This window comes from Crotalus tigris, unplaced genomic scaffold (assembly GCF_016545835.1).
Source record: "Crotalus tigris isolate CLP2741 ecotype Arizona unplaced genomic scaffold, ASM1654583v1 scf7180000023747.220312, whole genome shotgun sequence".
Taxonomy (NCBI): Eukaryota; Metazoa; Chordata; class Lepidosauria; order Squamata; family Viperidae; genus Crotalus; species Crotalus tigris.
The window spans coordinates 82,397-105,570 of record NW_024100156.1 but is presented as its reverse complement, the minus strand read 5'-3'; the positions used below and the strand labels follow the sequence as shown (position 1 = coordinate 105,570).

The following is a 23,174-nucleotide window of genomic DNA, read 5'->3' as shown; positions in this document are numbered from 1 at the left end:
GATCCCTATCTTATACCATGGGTATCAAACTTGATTGTGTCACATGACGTATCATGATATTGCAATGTTTTTTCCCTTTTTGGAGCTGGGGTGGGCCTGGCCTGCACTTGACGCATCCGGCCTGCGGGCTACCAGTTTGACACCCCTGTCTTATATAGAATAGTCCTTGCTTACTAATAATTGAGCTCAGGAACTTTGTTACTAAGCAATATGGTTGTAAGACACAACATCATGTAACTGCATTAACTTATAACGGCAGTTCCAGGAATCCCAGTTTCAATTGTTAGGTGCATCCAATGTGGTCGCAGTGTCCTGTTTGCAACCTGCTACTGGCTTCTCCACTGATGCTGCAGCGAGTGCAAATACATAGTGAGTTCACCTCATTCAACACCATCATAATGTTTACTGAACAAAAGCATATTAAATAAGGATTCCCTATCCTTGAGGTAGGTTGCAGCAAGAGAATCTTGCAAGTCTGTCTGAGTTTTAACTTTCCTCCCTCTTATATCCCAAGGAGTCAAGAGGGTCCCTGTTTTTTTCTGATACATGCTTCTTTTTGTGATATATGCTTCTAGATGTGTTTTACAAGATCTCGGGCCTTTTGAGTAACCACTGTATTACTGAGTGTGGTGGCCAGTAGTATTTATTCAGGTGGTAATAAATATGGATCTCTTAATTATGAAATTTCTTTAGCTGATTGTAAAAAACTAAGGAGGATCAGATGTGGATGTTACTTTTTTGGAGATCACTAGGAAATTGAGAGTGCCACTTATATGAAGTTAAAATAAAAACAAAGAAAAATCTGAAGATAGTAATAAACCAGATTCTGACCATGAAATTGCCAGGAGTTGAATCTGACTTAGAGGCTTTACTTTTTACAGTTAAAAATTGAATTCTTTTTATGTTGGATGTATTCTTGTTTATTTTTGACTCATCACAGTTGCTGCATTTATTTCCCCATGGTGATAGAGCAACATCCTGTCCTTTCTCTTAGGCTTTGTAGAACAAGGTCAGTGTTCCGGGCCTTTTCAGGACAAAAGAATTTGTCAGTTCTCCAGCACTGGAGATGGATAATCCACGCAGTGGGTTGAGACTGTATTCCTGGCCAATCAGATCAGTCAGCCAAAGTTGCCACGCCCTGTCCTGGACCATGATTCTCCAGTCTTGACTGATCTGGCCACACAGAAAGACCTACAACTTTGGCTCCTGGGCAGGTATAGTTCCTTTCATTTGGGGGGATTTTCTTCTAGTAGCTGAAATTGCTTAGTTTAAAAGTTAATTAGAGATAATTTAATTCAATTTAATTGATTACTCAAAAATTTCCTGGCTAAATTGTAAGACTCAGGAAGTCAGATTCCCTACAGGGGAAACCACCCCCACTTAAAAGGGGGAAATCCCTAACTCCCCTCCCTAACCCAAACCCCAACTACCTTCCAGCAGCCGGCAGCCACCTTAAACAAACGGGGAGGCTTGTGCAACCCCTCGCGTTAAAAAGAAAGACAGAAAGGCAGGCAATTAGGGAGGGGAGCGGAGGACAAAGGGGACGCATGCTGGGAGGGAGATTGATTAAGGGAAACAGCTGGCGTGCGAAGGAGCAGTCTCTTTCACTCACCAGGCTGCTCAGGATTTTTAAACGAGGCGCCATTGTCTGCACAGCTGGGAGCACGCGCGGCTCTTTGTTACAACCGCATGTGGCACAGGCAGCCTTTTTAGCACAGGCACAATAATCTCCTGCTCCTTTTAACACATGCGCAGTAGTCTCCTGGCAGCGGCGGCCATATTTTTGTCCAAACAGGGGATCTAAGGCTCCATGTGAAGCATAGGTTCAGCCGCTGGAGTGAATTAATAGGCAAGCAGTACTGGGGTACTAAAGCATCTATTATTCATTCAGAGACATTCAAATCAGACACATAGCTGCAGGTTCCAGGACTTGGTGTCTTCAATCTAAAGTAAATAAGAACCTTTCATAGCTAACTGTGTTTAGTTGCCTTTGGCTCCTTCTGGACTTCGGGTCCCCCATTAGTGGCCCGTACGCTTCTGGATTTAGTGGTGGGTTCCAGGCATCCCCAGTCGCGTGCCTGTCCTTACCCACCATAGTCAAGCCGGGTTCCAGGCATTCCCATTAGCGTGCCTGTTCTTATCCGTGCACAGTGACTAACTCTGACAATTTTGCAGAGTCTGCTCCTGAGTTCCAGACGCCCCCAGTAGTGCGCCTGTCCTTACTCAAAGTTGGAGCTCTCCTACTACCTGGGTCCCCCCTATCGCGGCCCGGCGTTAGTGGAGAATGGAGGAAGCAATCATTCCCTCCACTGGAGCCCCGCCTTCATCCTCTGGAGCACCTGCTTCAGAGGATTCGGAATCCTCTGCAGCCCCTAGAAAGGCTGCAAGGAAGTCATCAAAGAAGGCTGACAAACAGGCAATCAGAAGACACCAAGCCCTAGAAAAAGAGTTCGACAGAGCCCAGAAAAGGGCCAGAATTGAAAATAGGCAGAATGGGGGGATAGGTCCTGATCTACCGCTGGGTCTCCCTTCATCCCCACGGGCCATTTGGTCATTAGGGAACTCATCACAGTCCCAAACAGAGGGTGGGATAGGCGAATTCTCATCGCTCTCCCGATCCCCCTCCCCACGGAGGTTACAGGAAACCCCGAGGACCATGCTAACCACAGCACCTGCAGGGTCGCAGGCAATGGTTACTCCTCCTGCATTGACGGGGGATCTGCTAGCTACCCTAATAGCACAGGCAGTGGACCGTGCATTTGAGGCCAGGGCTCAAACTTCCAAAGCCAAGCCTCTAGGACTTAGAACGAGGCATCGGGAGGAAACGGAGGACCATCAGGACCTCTCCTCCTTCTCAGACTCGTCGGTCTCCGAGGAAGATTACCTGGACCAGCCAGGTACGTCACAAGGGATTCAAATGTCTGAGGAAGAGGAGGACACCTCACCTCAAGGGCCGTCCTTCAGCGGCCTGTTTAACCCTTCTCTTTTTGTTACCATTCTGCGCAAGGCTGAGGCCACAGCCCATCTGGGGCATGAGACACCAGCGGAGCCTGTCACAGTTGACACGGAGGCTGAGCCGACGTTCGCCGAAAAGGTAACCACTCAACACCGCATACCATGCCCGACCATGTTCCTAAACACAATAAGGAAACAGTGGGCAGCGCCAACCTCCCTACCGCTTCCTAGCAATGCGGAGAGGAAGCTATTTAACGTAGCAAGGGAGCTAGAGGGAACATTGGAGGTGCCGGTGGTGGACGAACCCATAGGTCCCCTGATATCGGACACGGCCATATCAGGAGATTTTGCTGAGGCTCTTAAAGCCGAGGACCGAAAGAGTGAGTCCAACTACAGGAGAACGCACCAGGCAATAGCTTGGGCTACCAGGGCGACTACCTCCGCGTCCTTTTTCACCAGAGCCACACTTTGTTGGCTCCGTGAGTTACAGGGCCGGGTTCCCATGGAGGATATACGCACTCACCAGGAACTCAGCAAAATGGTAGCGGCCACGGAATATGCGTCGGACGCGACACTTTTAGCGACCAGGTTTTCAGCCAAGGCAATGGCGGCAAACAACACGAGCAGGCGCATCCTCTGGCTAAAGAACTGGCAGGCGGATACCAAATCCAAGTGGAAATTGGCTTCGGCTCTGTACCAAGGGGCAAAGCTGTTTGGTAAGGCACTAACGCCATACCTGACAGAGAACAAGGACAAGCGCAAGGTCCTTAAACACATGCTTAAAAGGCAGGACAAGAGACCCAGCTCCTGGGGAAGGAAACAATCCTTTCGTACAGAAGCCAGGGTCAACTACTTTCAAAATTCCCAACCCGTCCAAGCTAGACAGGATAGGGAAAGACGGGGACAGACAGAACACAAGACATAGGCAAACGCAGGGAAGACGGCCCTTTCGGGGGAGAAACCGCCCCTTCCGCCGTACCAGATGACTCCCACCCAGACCTTCCCATAGGGGGCAGACTAGCAGGGTTTGCTCCCCAGTGGGAAGAGACCACCACGGACGTATGGGTCAGGAACACCATACGTCATGGTCTATCTCTAGAATTTCTCTCAAAGCCCCCGAACCGCTTCCGCCCGTGCCCCTGTCCCACAAACCCAACAAAGAGAAGGCTCATGAACGAGGCCGTTCAGCACCTTCTAAACATACGGGCCGTAGAGCCGGTGCCTATGAACCAGAGAGACCAGGGGTTTTATTCTATCCTCTTCGTGGTCCCAAAACCCTCGGGGGGTTGGAGAGCCGTTTTGGATTTGAAAAGGCTAAATTTCTACATAAAATACCGCAAATTCAAAATGCAGACACTACGCTCCATCCTTGGAAGCGTAAGGAAAGGGGATTTTCTGGCATCGATCGACCTCACGGAGGCATACTTGCACATCCCTATCTCTCTGGCTCACCGCCGTTTTCTACGGTTTGCCTACAGGGGGCACCATTTTCAATACAGGGCACTTCCATTCGGCCTGTCATCAGCGCCCAGGGTGTTCACCAAGATTCTGGCGGTTCTGGCAGCACACCTAAGAAACGTACCAGTCAGAGTCCAGTGCTACCTGGACGATATTCTAATCCAGTCATCGTCCGCCCAGCAGTCTCGGGCGGACCTAAAGTTAGTGATAAAACTGCTGCAGGACCACGGCTTCTCGGTGAACTTTCCAAAGAGCCATCTAACCCCAACTACGAGAATACTCCATCTGGGAGCGGTCATAGACACAAAGGAGTGCAAGGTGTACCTATCACGGGAACGCCTCAGCAGCATAAAGAAAGCCGTAAAACAGGTAAGCCGCGGTCAGTCAGTGACGCTGGTCTGCCTCTCCCAGCTGTTAGGGAAGATGATATCGACCATAGCAATAGTTCCTTGGGCAAGGCTGCACTCAAGAGAACTGCAGTGGTTCTTGCTCCCGTTTCAGAGACAGCAAATCACTTGGGGACCAAGTGGTCACAGGGCCGCTGGTCAGCGGTGGATCTCCGACACAACATAAACTGGCTCGAGCTACGGGCTATTCACCTAGCGTTAAGGCATTTTCACAGGAGCATAAAAGGCAGGCACGTACTGGTCCTGACGGACAACGTGACAGCCAAGGCCCATATAAACCGTCAGGGGGCACACACTCTCGCTCGCTCTCGGCCGAGGCCCTCCTACTGGGGGCCTGGCCGGAACAAAATCTGGCCTCCATAAAGGCCGACTACATATCGGGGGAGGCAAACATCCAAGCAGATCTGTTGAGCAGATCAACAATAGATCACTCGGAGTGGCAACTACACCCGAGGATCTTCAGGGAGATCTGTCACCGCTTCGGGCTTCCCCAGGTGGACCTTTTCGCCTCTCCTTCCAATGCCCACCTAACTCGCTTCTTCTCCCGATTCCCATCCAGGGGAGCAGACCAGACGGACGCGTTACGGAGCCCATGGCCAAGGGGACTCCTGTACGCGTTTCCACCCTTACCTCTCCTTCCGGCGGTAGTACGCAAGATTCTGCGGGAAAGGGCCGAGGTAATCCTTGTGGCCCCTTATTGGCCAAGGAGACCTTGGTTCGCAGACTTGAGGAGTCTCTCCCGCATGAATCCATGGCGGATTCCTCCGGAGAGGATCTCCCTCAAGCAGGGGGAGATCTTCCACCCAGAGCCACAATGGCTACAACTAGCCGTCTGGCTCTTGAACGGTCAATTTTAGCCAAGGGGGCTTGCTCACAGGGTGTAATTAGGGTCATACAGGCATCAAGGCGCCCCTCCACGAACCGTATCTACGAGGCCACGTGGAGAAGCTTCCAATCATGGTGCTCTAAACAGGAATTGTTACTCGAAGGGATCACAGTTCCCAAGATCCTAGAATTTTTACTAGATGGCCTAGAGAGGGACCTCTCGCCAAACACGCTGCGCAGGCAAATCGCCGCCCTCTCAACTATACTTTCTGCCAGCCCCGGTGAATCCTTGGGCAAGCATCCCTTAATACGATCCTTCCTCAAGGGGGCTGCGAACATCAGACCGCCAACCGTGCACAGGTATCCATCGTGGGAACTACCACGAGTACTACAAGCTCTTACCAGAGCGCCCTTCGAACCACTCAAAACATGTGACATTCGCTACCTGACCCATAAGGTAGCATTCTTAGTAGCTATCACGTCAGCTCGACGGATATCCGAGTTAGCTTCTCTCTCAACGAGGAAGGACCTGTGTCATTTTCACAGGGACAAGGTAGTCCTAAGAATAGACCATTCATTCCAAAGGTCAACTCCTTTTTTCACAGATCACAGGAAATAGTCCTACCAGACTTCTGTCCAAACCCAGCTCATCCCCTGGAGCAACAATGGCACACCTTGGACGTACGAAGGGCACTAAGACATTACATTTCGCGCACAGCGGAATTCCGACGCTCGGAAGCGCTTTTCATATCCTTCCACCCCGCTACTAGGGGCCGGAAGGTCTCGTCCTCTACCATCGGTAGGTGGATTAGGGCATGCATCACTGGGGCATACCAGGCGGAGTCCTTGCAAGTCCCCAAGCATATCACGGCCCACTCCACAAGGAGTGCTGCCACCTCAGCAGCATGGGCCATGCAGGCTTCTATTGAAGAGGTATGCAGGGCAGCCACTTGGGCCTCGCCCTCTCCATTCATTCGCCATTACAAAATCGACAAGTACTCCTCTGCAGAGGCCTCCTTCGGTAGGAGGGTTCTCCAGCAGGTTCTAGACCAAAGTTACACACGGGACCAGTCTATTCCCCAACCCAAGGGACAATAGGCTTTGGTATGTCCCACTGCGTGGATTATCCATCTCCAGTGCTGGAGAAGGGGCGTTGACTTACCTGAACGCCTTTTCTCAGCACGGAGATGGATAATCCACACCCACCCTTATAGACTAGGATAATAGGGTATATTTAGTGGAGCCAAAACGTCTTACTGTCAGTCAATGGCTGCGCTCGAGTCAAGACTGGAGAATCATGGTCCAGGACGGGGCGTGGCAACTTTGGCTGACTGATCTGATTGGCCAGGAATACAGTCTCAACCCACTGCATGGATTATCCATCTCCGTGCTGAGAAAAGGCGTTCAGGTAAGTCAACACCCCTTTTTTTTGCCTTTCTAAGGCTTGCTGCTGAGATACTATTTCAGTTGTTAAGGTGGTTAAGAGAGAATTTAGATATAAATAGTAAGAAAAAAATGTTTACTATGAAAATAGTAATAGGAACAGGAGTCTGATAAGCGTGAAAGATTTGCTGGGAAATAAGTCATTGGGTAAGGTTTATGAGAGCATAATTTTACTTTATTATTAATCTCAACCAGGAGAGAATGGGTCTGTGATAGAAGCATGAATGGTACAAAATAGGTAGTGCTGGTTTAATAACTTTAAATGTAATTATTTAAAATTGGATTAATCTGAAACTTATTGAGAATCACATTGAATATAAACTGGGTCAGGTTTAATTTTTTAAAAAGAGTTGCAAATGTTGTAAACTGCTGCTGAGGCCATCATCAGCTCTCTTACCATGCAGGATTTATATAAGTGAATTTTTCCAGGTTTCATTGCTGCATGAGCATACTATAAATACCATATATTGTTGATAAATGGCCAAAAATATTACAGGTAATCCACAGTTAAAATTGGGATTGGAAATTTGATCATAAGTCAATGCACCTATTCATTTTTTGAAATTTTTCATGGTGGTCATTAAGCAAATGATGCAATTGTTAAGTGAATGGTATGGTCTTTAAATGAACCCATTCTTTTGATAAATGGCAAAAAAATGCAAATCACAATCATGTGACTATGGGGCATTGTAACTGGTTGTAAAGCTGAGTTGTTTGCAAAGCAACCAAAATACAGTCAAATGACTTGGGAAATTTTTTACAGTGGTTGAAGGTAAAGCTGTTGTATCTCAGAATGGTCATAAATTCCAGATTACCTGTATTGCGATCAGAGTGGCTTCCATTGGGGTAGAGTACAATCACTGTATTCTCCAGCATGATGAGTGGAGAATCCACCAATGGGTTTTGCTTGTCTTCTGCCCATAGACTAAGTCAGCCAATTTTGCCACACCTCTCTTTTCTTGGTCCTCCTCTTCCCAGTCTCAGCTTAGTCTCTAGCCGAGAAGGACACATTTCCCTTGGCTCCAGGATCAGGTCGTAATTTTATCTTCTATTTCTTGCCTTTTTATAAAGGGGGTGTGTGCAAACAAATGGCCATTTGTTCGCCGTCTCAGCCGATCACGGAGCAGCAACAGGTTCATCTTAAGGCCAGCTGATCGGCAGAGTGTAATCAGTGGAGACTGAAAGAGAGGCCAGTTGCCATTTTTGGCTCCATGTGGCCTCCGGGGGGGGGGGGGGAAACTAAGCATTCAGATGAGCTCTTTTTAAAGCAATTGGTAATTCTTTCAAGAACAATCTTCAATGCAATCATAATCTCCTCTTCTCCAGGATTGAATAGGACCAGTTTGATTAAACAGTGGGAGGGGGAAGGCAGGGAAGTGCGCAAAACACCTTTTCTCATTGAAATAAGGAAATTCTTCCTCCTTCCTAATCACCTACATCCCAGCCTATAGGCAATTTACCACCCCCTTTTAAAGGGAAAGGGGAAGGAGAGACAGGACAATTTCTGGCTCCCCAAAGATGATATACCCCTGCCAGCACAGGGACTGATACAGGAGAGCACAGCTGGTGTCTGTACTATTAACTGACACCCCCACAGGAATTATTTCCAATCACTAACAGATTACTCTCTGGTCAGGACAGGCCCTTTAACAAGCCTCTTAACAGAGATTTCTCTCAGTCTTGCGCTGAGATATCTCTTCTGCAAATGGCAGACACCAATGCTGCCCAGACAGCACAGGACTCCTCCATCTGTCCCCCTGGACGCAAGAGGCCAAGATCCTCCAACCAGGAGGCAGCGGGCAGGATCAAGGCCAAAGCAATTTCTAGCAAAAGATCCTCCAAGGCATCGGACAAGGAGGCCAAGCGTTGCCACCAGGCTCTGGAGAAACAGTTCTCTAGAGCTGAAAAGAGGCAAAATATAGCAGGAGACGGCCTAGTCCCACCAGCTTACACGGAGGAGGAAATATTTGGTCCGCTGCAGCCTAGTCAGGAACCTCTGGAAACAGAGGCTGACACAGAACAGGCAGACAGATCCCCCCTAAGCAAAGGGCCCAAAAGCCCAGGAGTACCAGACACAAACTCTGCAGCAGGGCCTAGTCTTTCAGACAATCAGGGAGCCTTGTCATTGGAACACTTACAATCCCTGATATCTCAGGTCGTTGCTCAGGCCATAGCCTCTTCAAGACATCATAGGTCCAGAGCCAGGTCTGTAGCTTCAAGAGGCCATTCCTACCTTTCACAGGAGGAGGCCTCAGCATACCAGGAATCAATTTCCCCTTCTCGTTCCTCAAGAAGCAGGAAGTCTCCCGCGGAGGACTATGAGCAAATGGATCAGGGGCTGTCGGAGGATGATGATATACTGTATCCCCAGATCCTCCACCATTCATGGGCCTCTTCAACCCATCTTTAATCAAATCCTTGCTTCACAAGGCCAGCAGCACTGCAAAGATTAAGAGACCGAGGCTTCCCCAAGAGGGATCCTCAGCACATCAGGACACAAACAGCAGAGTGTTTTCGCAGCCCACTTACACACAACAATTTATTCCCTGTCCCCCTCTCTTCTTTGACACAATTCAGAATAATTTAGGGGCACCGAGGGCCTTCCTTCCAATGGGGGGACAGAGAAGAAGCTGTTCAACATAGATCTGGCCTTATCGGAGGTAATAGAGGTCCCAATAGTAGATGAACCACTAGTAGTTCTTGTTTCACCATCTACGGTATCCGGGGATGCAGCGGAATGCCTTTTCTCAGCATGACGTTGGAGAATCCATTCCCATCCTTAGGGCCAGTCAGGTCCTGTGCTGGAAAAAGATTGAGCCAACACACGGGAAACATAGCCAACAGCTTCAGTTGAGATTGGGAAGAGGAGGGCCCAGGAAGAGAGGCGTAGCAAAATTGGCTGACTTAGTCTACGGGCAGAAGACAAGCAAAACCCATTGGTGGATTCTCCATCATCATGCTGAGAAAAGGCGTTCAGGTAAGACAACGCCCCGTCACTGTAGGAGGAGATGCTTTAGAAAAAGAGTACCAGAACATCCTTTTTTGTGGACATCCAGTACTTCCAGGAATAATTCTTTTAAACATACATTGTTGATAGTACAAGTAGTCCTTGTTTAGCAACTGCCTCATATAGTGACTGTTCATTGTTGTGTTTATTATGGAAAAGTGTGCAACCGATGCTCACATTTATAATCTTTGCAGGTGTGTAAGAAAGCTGAAGTAAGATTGTAGTCACAGTCACATGATTTTTCACCTAGCAATCTTAATTTAATGACTGAGTTGCTGATTCCAATTATGGTTGTTAAACAAGAACTACTTGAATGGGCAGACTGGTAAAATAAAGAAACTAATTCTGGTAGTTGAGTGTGAGGCTTCAGTGTCCTAGGTTCTTTGCTAGTGCTTTCTTATGATTTGTGGACATAATGACATTAATGAATTATTGTATTTGTCAAGTATTCAAAACTCATTCAAGTAGCAGAATTTAACTTTCTTAGAATAGAATTTGAGTTACCTGGCACAAAGTATTATGTTAAAGCAAAATCAGATTTCAGAGTTTCTAGAAGAGATGACTTTTTAATTCATTTTTTACAAGGATTGTAATGGAAAGCTCTGTTTATGATAAAATTTATGTGATTACAATTCAAGTAGTGTATTTCAAAAGTTAATGTGTCCCAAACTATGTTCAGCAGGACAGACAATAGCAACTAATATATTATTTTGATAAATCTGCATGAAGTAGCCTTTATGTTATAGACTTAATTAGTTAAGGAACAAGGATGCTTTCAGTTTTCTAAACAGTACAAGGAGTTAATACCAGTCTCTGCTATTTTACAAGAGACAAAGTATAATAAATTTACACAGGAAAAAGCACATTCAAGTTATTTTGAACCACACAGATTAATTACGCTTTAATTATGTTTAGCAGGCATCCTTGCTAAAGGACATTCTTGCTTAATCATAATAAGATTAATTTAATATATTCTTTCTTACAGATACTTGGTAAATATCAAAAGATTATGCCTACGTCTCTATTTAATTTTTTAAGTTTTCTAGGAAGTAGAAAAGTCTCAATTATAATTTATTATTGTCCCCTAAGTACTGTCAGTTTTAATCTGACTTCAGCCATTTTGTCTGTAGTTACCAGGGTATCATATGACATTCTAGATTTTCTTATTTATAATTATATAGTGTTTGATTCTAGTTTTTTCTTTTTTTTCTTTTTGTAGGAGAGATCACTACAACTGTAAACCTACTGAAGCAAAATATGGAATGGATCTTGCTGGTGACTGAATTAAGCCAAACAAACAGTATTGACAGTAGCTTGAAAATCACCAGTTAGCAGTTTCTTCACGCTCCTGTATCACACAGCACTTTCCAGAGAGAACTCATTGTGTGCATAAAATCAGCTTTTAAATCTGCTCACTACCTTTCAGCTTTGTTTAATTAAAATAGTTTTAAATGGGAATCTGAACTACAAGAGCACTCGGAGAAAAATGGCATTGGAAGAATATCTGTGGATGGTCGTTGTGGGTTTTATCATTGCTTTTATTTTAGCATTTTCAGTTGGTGCAAATGATGTTGCAAATTCTTTTGGTACTGCTGTGGGTTCTGGTGTAGTTACTTTGCGCCAAGCCTGTATCCTTGCTTCAATTTTTGAAACTACTGGTTCAGTATTGCTGGGAGCAAAAGTAGGTGAAACCATTCGTAAAGGTATAATTGATGTGAACTTCTATGACAACTCAACAGGTCTACTTATGGCTGGAGAAGTCAGTGCAATGGTTGGTAAGTAACCTTATTTTTCTTAAGTATTTATTTTTTTTCAAACAATTAAAAGTTCTTATATCTTGGTAAAACTAAAGTAATAATTTGCACATTTCTCAATCTACAAAATTCCATGGAGATTGAGGAAGTTATTGAGAAGTCAAGAGCAGGCCTTGGAATTGGGTTCTGCACGCTCTTCCTTGGCCAGATGCCTTTAGTAGTTTAAAATTAATAGAAGTTAATTTTATACCTTTTTTTACCATAGATTCAGATCACAGTTGGTTTAGAGCAAGATTAATATTATCTGTAGTTGATTATATTATTTTAGGAAAGAAAATATTGCCCATTCTTAAGTTTAAAAGATTTGAATTATAATCGGTCTTTCTAAGGATTCTGTTTATTTACTATTTCAATATAGTGTATGATATTCTAAAACTATTAAAAGAGTAATATATAACAAGATATTGGCAAGATAACATAACATTACATTTCACTGTAGTATACTTAAAATATTGGTGACTTAGATTTGTATTTATAATTTTATGAATTTTTATGAAAAAGAAATCTTAAAATACTAGCTTATCTTATGAATCTATTTTATTTGTGCTTACAGTCAGTGTCTCCCGTTCTTTGGAACATGGTGAGGGTTTGGGGAGAACAGTAATTTCTTTTCTTTACACTGGAGCTTGGGGAAAATAAGCCACAAGAAGCTCCTATTTTCTTCCCCACACAACAATGCAAACATGAGTTAGGAAAATGCGATTTGATCTTATCAAGAGAATACAGCCCTCTGCTTCTAGTGAGCAGATCAGATTGCCCTCAAGGGATGACATTTCAAAACATTTGCTGGGATCCATTCTGAGACCGAGGGGCAGGAGGATATTCTTGGGAGCTTGACTTGCTTGTTCTGGGACTGTCCACAACTCTGAGTCTGTACAGTGCTATGGGGTTGCACTGTTGCTCCCTCCCACTTGAATTGTACAGAGAAGGCAGATAACAGCAATAACCAAAAAGTATGGATACTTTCTTTTTTGGCTTCGGAATAGGATTGGAATCTTCATTAAATAGGCTGTCAAGTACCATATTTTGATTTATTAGTTTATATGAACATTTAACCATAAGACAAAATGTTGAGGATAAAAATGCTGTCTTAAATTGTATCACACTTGAAAATGAAAACAAAAATGGGAGGGATACATCCTGTTTTTTAACCCAGCAGAAATTTGTATGGATAGAAAAATGTACATCTCATTTAAAAGCATATGTTTTCTTACTTCCACTGTCATCATAAAAAAATTGTTCTACTATTTGCAGTTATATTAATTTTCATCTTTTAAAAATGGATGGAGTCTTATATGCAGTTGCAAATCAATTAATTCTAAAAATTTTAAGGTTATTTAAAATACTTTGACTGTTAATGATTAAATACAGATAATGATTAAAATATTTTTAATTGATATATAGGTCTAATTTTAGATGAATGGCAAAGCAATGGAGTCCGCATAAAATATTATGTCCAAGTTTGTTTATGAAGGGTGCGTTTCTTCCTCCCTTAGAGGGATTAGAATATAACTCTACATTCTGCGAGGATATATCAATACAGAATATGGCTTAGTTAACATTAGAATATTGGATTTATCTTGCTATCCTGAATTTTGATGTATATGTTTGATTAGAACCAAAACAAGAATCTTAGATTACTCCTAATGTAGTTGTATAAGAATAGGTTACAGTTAAAATTATGTCTCATCACTTGTATTTAATTTACGTTCTGTGGCTATCAAATGAACTTTAACACCATTTCATCCAAACATTTTCACTTCCAGAAGGCATTCCTTTGATGCTGTTTTAGTTTGTTGTTGCCCCAAAATAAGTCCATTGGGACCATAAATTATTAAACAGTAAGCTTTGGGAGTGAGAAGTTGTGTTAGAATAAAAAAACCTAATTTGCTTAGAAAGATAATACTATAAGTCATGTGTTTTGCTTGTTGAATTCATAAAAGGAGTGGTATATTATGTTAATAGATTATTTTAAAAGAGAATAGAATGATCTTTGTGAGAGGGATTGTTGTCATTGTTTTATCACTTTTAAAATAATAAATGTTTGCTCAGCTTAGTTCAAGGCTTTTCAACCAGTGGTACCACCTGTGATACATTGGCACCTGACAGGTGGTACGTGACCATCCGAGAAAAGTGGTAGCGGGGGAGGGAAATGAGCTGAACTGGTGGCAGCACCGCACAAGCCTGAGCAAGAGATAGCTGGAGCTGCAGGGATCAGCGGAAGCTCCAGGATCAGTGCTTCTTCGGGGCTGTCAGGGCTCAGTGGAAGCATCAGGATCAGCGCCAGGCTCCAGCTGGACCTCGGTGCTGATCCTGGCGCTTCTGAGCCTAGAAGAAGCGCCGATCAGCTGGAATGCTGCAGCATCTCCAGGGTCTTGTGATTTACATTCACGTGTTTGGCACTGATTCATATTTATGACGGTCATAGTGTCCCAGGGTCATGTGAAGTGACCAAAGCCTGCTGCAACCACCCAGCAGATGGGGAGAATAAAAACCAAACACCCCCCCACCCCCGCTGCCAATCCTCAACAGAAATGCTCACAACAATGAAAACCTCGGACAGGAGGAAGAGTGCGGGCGGGCGGGCAGGCAGGTATCTTGCTCGGCTGTGGCTTGCGGGCACTTTTTTCAGTGCCATTGTAACTTCAAACAGTCACTAAGCGAACTGTTGTAAGTCAAGGACTACCTGTACTTCATTACTTTTTTCCTTTTGGGGGGGGTCATCAAGTTTTTGACACCTTGCTAGGCGACTGTTGGTACTCAGATGTTGCCATATCCTAAAAGTGGTACAATGGTTGAAAAGATTGAAAAGCCCTGGCTTAGTTGATGCAAATGGGATGTAGGTAATTTTTGACAAACCACTGCCAAAAAATTTCTGAGTGAAATCTGGGTACTTTTCTAATAATACCTTTGGGTGTGAATATTATTTAGTACTTCTAGCTAGAGCGAAGTATATTTTAGTTTTAGATGTATCTATCATATAAAGCAATTATTTAATCAGGTTTTGCCTTTACCCCCTTTGATTTGTTGAGAATGATAGTTAATTAGTTCAAAACATTCCAGAAGTAGAATTGAAAAAAGTATTTTTGAAGTGTGCTATGCCATATGAATATTTTTTTTATTGGCACATGGGATTCCTTCCTTTCTCCCTTATTTATTACAATGCCTATCCTTCTCTTTCATTCCTGTACACTTTAAATGTTTGTGTTTGAGTTATTTCCTGCAATTCATTGGTGTGACTTTCTTTAAAATGATGCTAGAGCCCTGTTTATTTCTTCAATGGTAATCAGCAAATCAAATTTTTATTGTGTATAGTTCCAGATAATGAAACAAATGAACTAATATATATAAAAATAAATTGTTAAGAGTCCAACACTTTTGTGGATTACTATTGCTAGTAAATATTTGGCAGTTGTACATTTCCTAATGTAGCAATTGTTTCAAGAAGAAAATGCTTGTTAATATAAGATTACATGTACTACAAGGATTACTTTAACCATGAAGATAATTTCCCTTTTAGATTATTTGAATGTTTCTTTGTTTCTACCTTATACACTGCATCCAACAATTTATTAGCTTGTAATATCTGCTTTGTTGGCTCGATGTACCCTTATTGAAGTGGCTGAAGTACGGAAAAGAAATACAGTACTTACAACCATTCATTTAACAGCCATTTAAAGTTACAGCGGCATTCAAAAAGTGATTTATGAATGGTCTTTGCACTTATAATCATTGTAGCATTCCTATGGTCACATCATCAAAATTTGGGCATGTGGTAACTGAGATACTTAATTCAGTTGCAATGTCCTGTGCTCACGTGATCCCAATTTGTGACCTTGCCAGCTGACTTTCGTCAAGCCAGATTTGCTTAATGACTGCATGATTGCCTTAACAACTGCAATGATTCATTTAAGATTTATGGCAAAAAAAGGTACAGTTGGACCTGACCCACATAACAACAATTTATCTTGCTTAGCACAGAAATTCTGGTCCCAGTTATAGTCACAAATTGAGGATTACTGGCAGTGGTAATCCCAAAAATTCACAAAAGTATTAGACTCAAACAATTATATTAAACTGATAGTTTGTTGTATAAACTCCGTGTCTTTCTACAGCTATGAGTGAGATACTGGGTCTTATTGAAATATGGTATAAGTAGAACTCTGTCAGATATCCTGAAATGGTAGATAGTGATGAGTTATTGAAAATTGTGTGGGTTGGATAGTTATCAGAATCCCATATTTGACAATGAAATTACCCAAATAAAAGAAATAAATATATTTGCACCATTAGTCGTTTGTTCTTATTAAGGGCATGTATTCATAAAAGTGGAACAATAAAATATATGATGATATAAGAATATTTGCTAACCTGAAGATCTTTTATTACACTACAGAAAATAAGAATATTTGAACTGAAATTAGTAGAGAGCAAATCATTTCTCAATTGAATTGGTGGCATCCAGTAACTCTCACCCTTTATAAGGAGTTTCTTGCCTTTGCAAGACTATATGGATGACTTCAAATTCTAATATTCCAGAATGTTAAAATGTCCTGTCTTGATTGTTCTCTTTATACTTTACATTTTAGGATCTGCTGTTTGGCAGCTGATAGCATCATTTTTGAAACTTCCAATATCTGGAACTCATTGTATAGTGGGTTCTACTATAGGTTTCTCATTAGTTGCAATTGGCACACAAGGAGTCCAGTGGATGGAACTTGTCAAGATTGGTAAATTACATTCTCTTTATGTATAACATGCAATGAATTTTAAAAAGTGTTTTGAAAAGTTGTGATAGTTATATTCAAATATGTTTTGTCTGGAATGCTACTGTTTGTAGTTCAGACATCATTGTAAATTATAGTTTCATTAAGATACTATACAAAAATTAGACTCTCCAGGCAAGAGATGCACAGGAATTCTGATAATTAAATGCTTATGTATCTATAATGTATTAGGTTAGGGGTTAGCCATTTAGAAGTATATTAATCACTCTCTGAAAGGAAAAGGGCGAAAAAAATGGTTGAGTCATATGATTATTTTCGTTTTAACGAATTTCAGGGTTAATTAAGACAAAAGACATTTACAAATTGAAATACAATTTCAGATGTCACAGGCCCTGAATTCCATACTATAATTTTTATTTATAATATAAATGCTACTATTCATAGTGTAATTTGTTTTCTTCCATTCAACTATGTCCTATTCTCAGAGACCAGTTTGATAAGTCCCTGAGGTTTTTTCAAAAATGGTTTGCCTTTGCCTTCTTTCTAGGGCTGAGAGAAAGTTCTTAGCGCAAGATCATCTAGGTGGCTTTGTGCCTAAGGCAGAACTAGAACTCGCAGTTTCCTAGTTTCTAGCCTGATAGCTCAATGTAGCATTTCTCAATCTTAGTAAATTTAAGATAATGTGGACTTCAACTCCCAGAAGTTGCTATAGTTGAGAAACACTACCTTAACTACTAGAGCAAACTAGCTCTCTTATGTAACATAGCTGCGTTAAAAAATAAAGTATTCTTAAAACTCTGTTAAGCTACGGAAACTTTTAGTATTACTGAAATATTATGTTGATCTATTTCCGCAACCAATTAAATTTAGTAAAATTAATTGAGGTAGAGCAAAATTAGAGAATGCATATTGGTTTCACACAGTGTTCAGCAGAATCTTGTTATATTTTTATTCCTTGTTAGTTTATATATTTTATATGTTACTGTTATTTTTAAAAGATTGCTTAAGAATTTAAACTATAAATTCAGTATTTATTTATAAACTTCAGTAGTACTTTTATTTAGTTAATTTATATGACATTCTTTATACTATCAGATGAACCACTTTTACATACGTACATACATACACATTTTTTCATTTTAAAGGTGTTTTTTTTAAACTTCAAGAAATCGAACTCTGGTGTTGATTTTAAACAGTAAAAGCTATATGGAAAAAAAGTAAGATGAACATTTAATACAAAGAAAAACTAAGCAAACTCGACTTGACAGCACAGAATAAAAAATTCTGATGACATTTTGGACATTTATATTTAAAAGTACTTTTAAATATAAACTTAATTAGTATAAGAGGCATATAACATCTTTATTGAAATCAGTTGGATTCAAACATCTTTCCCTTGGCTGAATTTTACACTTTTTAAAAATGACTTTGAGTCTGAAGGTGAAGGTTCTGTTCTCTGAGCTTGTAGTTTGATTTATGAACTTTTCGATACCTGACTAGGTAATATCTTAAGCAGCTTTTAGGGGATGTCTGTGTCAGTGCTGACACAGACATCCCCTAAAAGCTGCTGAAGATGTTACCTAGTCTGGTAAGAATCGTTTGAAGCCAACCCACAAACTCCAAGAATGAACCTTCATCCTCATCCTATACTCAAACTACAGCTATTCGCCACTATTGCAAACTTTGAGTCTATTTAAACAATTATTAGAAAGTAACATAAAGAACAAGTTATTCTTTAGCAGAATTTTACATTGGATGGAACCTTGCCAATTATTGAATGTAACATTTCTTTGAATTTATATTCAGTTGCTTCCTGGTTTATCTCCCCACTATTATCTGGTATGATGTCTGGTGCACTGTTTCTCTTGATCAGATTTTTCATCTTAAATAAGGTTAGTATTGTTGATACTATAGCAATGCATTGATGCCATTTGTTATATCTCATTCCCATTAGACACACTGAAAGGCGTTATTTGATATAAAGGTGTGGCATTTAATGATGCTTATATTTATTTTGCAGTATGTCTGCACACTAATTCATCAGAATAGAACAATAAAATTAATTAAAACTATAATGCCAATAAGTAAAATGAAAATGGTATGCAAATTAGAATGAAATACAAGTAGTATTTGTTAATTTCTAAAGATGTATCTGATATTTAAGCATTTGTATAATAATTGAATAATAGTATTTGTATAATGAGATCTGCATACCTAGTTGGTTTTAAAATGTAGATCCTCAGTTTTTAAATTGTTTTGGTTAAAATAATAAATTATCTATTTGATGAATATCTTTTTTTAAATATTTATATTTTATTGATTTTTTTTAACATAGATATTTGGTAAACAGCATGTTGTCTGGGTTTATGTTTACAAAGTAATCACTAACTGTTAGTTTCTATATTCCAAAGTCCATATAATAGCTTTGCTTGATTTTCTCTTCTTCCAATCATATTCTCTTTGTAACCTTAAATTAATACAATTCTAATTTATTTGATAGATAACAATTAAATATAAAGATTTTTCTAAAATTTCTACCAATAATAGTCACATCAATATCATGCTTCTTTTCTATCTAGTCATCTTGGTTGTCTCGTCATGAATCCTGTTTACAATTCTTATTTAAATTTATTTCCCCATCAATGTTCAGAACATTTCTACTGGTTAAAATTTTCCCAGAGTTAATTACCTTAAAGTATTTAAATCTATTTTGATGTCCTAAAAAATAAATAGGAAAAAGACACGAAAGAAAAAATAGAAAAGAAAAGACGTGAGAGAGAAAAAAAGAGAGAAAAAATAACAAAATAATATACTATTTAAAATACAGATCCCTCTTGAACTAGTATATAATTATTTCCAATTTTTCTCTGTTCTGTTTACCTATACTTAAACCATGTTTAATCTTTAAATGTTCCATTTAATAAATCTAATCATCTAATCTTTTAACTCTATTCAAAACATTTTTCCCTTTTTAGTTATCCATTGGCATTTTCTTAAAATCAATTATATTTAAATATCTAATTATCTAATTTAATATCTAATTTAAATATCTAAATATTCCTTTATATTGATCATCCCAAACATTTTTATATTTCTCATATCAAAAAACAAAATAAAAGAAGAGAAAAGAAAAAAATATTGTCTTACTTGGAGGGTTTATCCCTTTTAAACTAAAATCTATTTCTTCAGCCATATTCCAACAAGTGTTTAATTTTTAAATATTCCCTCTGATACATCCCATCATCTAATTCCTCAATTCTCTCTTTAGCTCTCTTCTTTTGCCAAGCATCTTTCCCAATCAATATACAATATTCCACTGAATCAAAGAGTCTTTCCATAATTTTGCAGATGTTGTTGTGGATATAATAGGTAAATCAAACATCATGTATTTGTAAAAAGATTTTGCCCCTTCATATTCATTGAATATTTCTCTTGTTATCCCTTGTCTCCCCATTTCTTGTGGTACTCCCAAGAGCTCAGCAGTCCATTTTGTCAAATCTTTTTCCTTATCCTCAAATTTACTTTAGGTCTTAGAATACAAGTTATCTTTTCCATGTTCAATGTTTCTTGTAAATCTTTCACCCCTTGAGTCTCCACTAGTTTATATTCAGTTGTCTGTTTACATAATCTCTCACTTTTTTGTTTTCTGATCATTTAATTGTTGTGACATTAAATTGAGAATGCATTCCTTTAAATTTTCAAATTCATTTTTAAGTTCCTCATGGTTTAAAGTTAGTATCATTTGCATTTGTTGTAACAGAACATACATTTCCTCCTGGTAAGTATTTATTTTTTCTTGATATGTTCTTTCTGCAGATCTCTGCTGCTCCGTAATGACCAAAAATCCTTTCTCTGCCAATTACTTTAAAGTCACAATTTTAAAAATATTTATAATCCAGGAAGGTCAATTTTTTTTTGAAGTTTTATAGTTCTCACTTTGTAGATAGTCCACAATGTTTTCTCTCCCCGTCTCTCTCTCCCCCCCCTCTCTTTTTTTTTTCTCTCTCAGGAAATCAATCAGGTAGAAGAAAGAAAATCAATATTCTTACCCAGTTCACGCACACTGTTTACAATCATGCTTAGTTTAGTGCTTTTTGGCTTCGGCTGCATGTAGCTTGGGCTGGAGTCATGAATGACGCTAGCCTTCTGTTGGTTTTTGGAGAGCTTTCCTCAGACGTCCAGATCGACCACCATCTCCCCAGGATCAATGGGGCTTCCCTCCTTCCTTGCCACCTCTCCTGGGTGGCTTTGGGCCCATTTAGGGTCCCCAAACAGAGAGAAATCAGCCGTAGGGCTTGGATCATCTCGATCCCTCAACTGTAACACTAGCTGCGCAGAACCGGAAGCCTTGATGAATACATTTTAATGTTACTCTAAAAAAATACATCGAATCAGTAACTCTCCAGGTACAATAATCATTTTTATTGAATATAGAGGGACACATTAAGTACAAATAGTCATTGACGTGATTGATAGCATAGCAATCTTTTCACCCCCAAAAAAGGTACTTATGACTGGGTCCTGAATTCATGACTACTGTAGTGCCCTTATGACCGACCCACAGTGATACTGCAGTGCCCCCCCTGCCTATCTCCTCCCATTCACCCACAGCCATGTCCCCACAGCCTGCTTCCCACCCCACTAGGCCCTATACTGCTAGCTTATCTTTCATGATCTCCAGAGGTCTGCAGTTTGGATTAGGGAAGCATACCGAGTTGGTTTGTTACTAGGCCACCTAGCACCATCCCAGTGGCTGTCAATCAGATGCACTGAATTGTGGCAGCACTGAAAAGGCAGTTTGTTCTAGGTTGTAGCCATGTAGCCCAGGAAGGAGCAATTCGTTTTGCTTTCCTAATATGGTCTACACATTGCTGCGGAAAACTCTGGATAGATTGTGTTAGGGAAGCAGAACAGACTGCTTCATTGCTGGGCCATGTGGAGTGATCCTGGAAATGGCCACCATTTTCTGAGTAATCACTATTCAGTGTTGCCATTTGGAAAATGACAGCTGCTTCTGGGATCCTGCCATTTGGCCCAGCAATGAAGTGTTCCCTAACCCAAGCTCTGAAACTCTGGAAATCTTGGAAAGCTAGGCAAAGTAGGAGTAGGGTCAGTTGGGTGGAAAGTAGGGACAAGATCTGTGGGAATCTTGGGGGGGGAAGGAGTGCTGTTGGGACTAGGTGGAGGGTAAAGAATACCAAAGGGCTGTGGGAATTGTGAGGGGAAGGAAATGTTGCATGAAGTGTCTCAGAGTGAGAGAGGTCTTGCAAGGCCTACAGCAGATGGACCTGGCCTGTTCTAAGCTTTCCCAGGGCCTTTCCCATCCCTGAGCCTCCCAATGCTTCTCTTAATCCAGATGATTATTTAACTAATCAAGGAGAGAAGCAACCTGGAATTAAAGAGAAACTTTCTAACAGTGAGGACAATTATCCAGTAGACAGCTTGCCTTCAGAAGTTGTAGGTGCTTCATCAGTGGAGGTTTTTTAAAAAAGACTGGACAGCCATGTATCTGAAATGGTACAGGGTCTCCTGCTTGAGCAGGGGGTTGGATTAGAAGATCTCCAAGCTCTATTCTGATTGATTGATTGATGAATGACTGCATCAGAGAGATTTGGAGGGGAGTTGTTAAGTGAGGCAATCTTGCCTAACCACCATCATGACTTGCAATCATAATGGCTGGCTCTATTATGGTTGTTGGTTGAGGACTATCTGTAGGATTTAAGATGAAAAGGAGAAAAATCTGCACAGTCCCATCTCCCAGTATTGCAACTACAATTATACACTTTAGATCAGACATGTCAAACACAAGGCCTGCAGGCTGGGTCCGGCCCGCTATGTAGTTCCATCCGGCCCAGGGATCTGCTCCGGAAACAGCAAAGAACCAGTCTGCCGCATCTCAGCCCAACCCAGGCCGATTGGGCACTGATCTATAATCTGGTTGTGTCCATCAAAGCCAAAACACACTCAGCCTTAAATATATGGGGAAGTCCTGCCCTGCCCCCTGGGCACACACGCAAGCGGAGTCTAACATCCCTGCTGGTGGTCTTGCACCACAGGCTGACTTCACCCAGGATGCCGGTGCTGGTCGTCTCCTTTGCACACATCCAGGGGGCAAGGGAGAGGCGGCAAGGCAGCTCCTTGCTGATTCCAGGGCTGCCCCATGGAATCTTTGTTCTTTCCTTCTCTCCTTCTCTCCTTCTCGTCTCTTTCCTTCCTCCGTGCTCAGGGGGGATGATGGGAGGGGGAGAAATTGCCAGCGCTGCCATGTTGCCATCGATCTTGCTATCGCACGTGGGCGTGTGGGGGCTGTCCCAGTGAAAGGAAAGCTTCATGGCTGCGAGACTGGAGGTCATGGTGGGAGGGGTGGCGGCACTGATCTACAACCTGATTGTGTCTATCAAAGCCAGAAGGCGCTCAGCCTTAGATCCAGATGGCAGCCCCGCCCTCTGGGCACATACACAAGTGGAGTCCAGTGTTCCTGCTGGCTATCTTGCCCTGCAGGCTGACTTCATCCAGGACACTGGCGCTGGCCGTCTCC

The 23,174-nt window shown here is 41.5% G+C and overlaps 2 protein-coding genes across 2 annotated transcripts in view; both read left to right on the top strand.

The window, feature by feature from the left end:
- The window catches only part of LOC120298159 (small integral membrane protein 19-like), a 105,261-nt gene extending 93,767 nt beyond the window's left edge, over positions 1–11,494 (top strand). Inside the window, exon 4 of the transcript XR_005553968.1 lies at positions 11,315–11,494. The gene's annotated coding sequence lies outside the window, so the exon portion shown is untranslated. The remainder of the gene's footprint in view (positions 1–11,314) is intronic.
- Positions 11,495–11,543: 49 nt separating this feature from the next.
- The window catches only part of SLC20A2 (solute carrier family 20 member 2), a 52,155-nt gene continuing 40,524 nt past the window's right edge, over positions 11,544–23,174 (top strand). Inside the window, exons 1-3 of the mRNA XM_039321611.1 lie at positions 11,544–11,870; positions 16,499–16,639; positions 18,443–18,528. Coding sequence (XP_039177545.1) covers positions 11,582–11,870; positions 16,499–16,639; positions 18,443–18,528 — 516 coding nt within the window. The 5' untranslated portion in view covers positions 11,544–11,581. The remainder of the gene's footprint in view (positions 11,871–16,498; positions 16,640–18,442; positions 18,529–23,174) is intronic.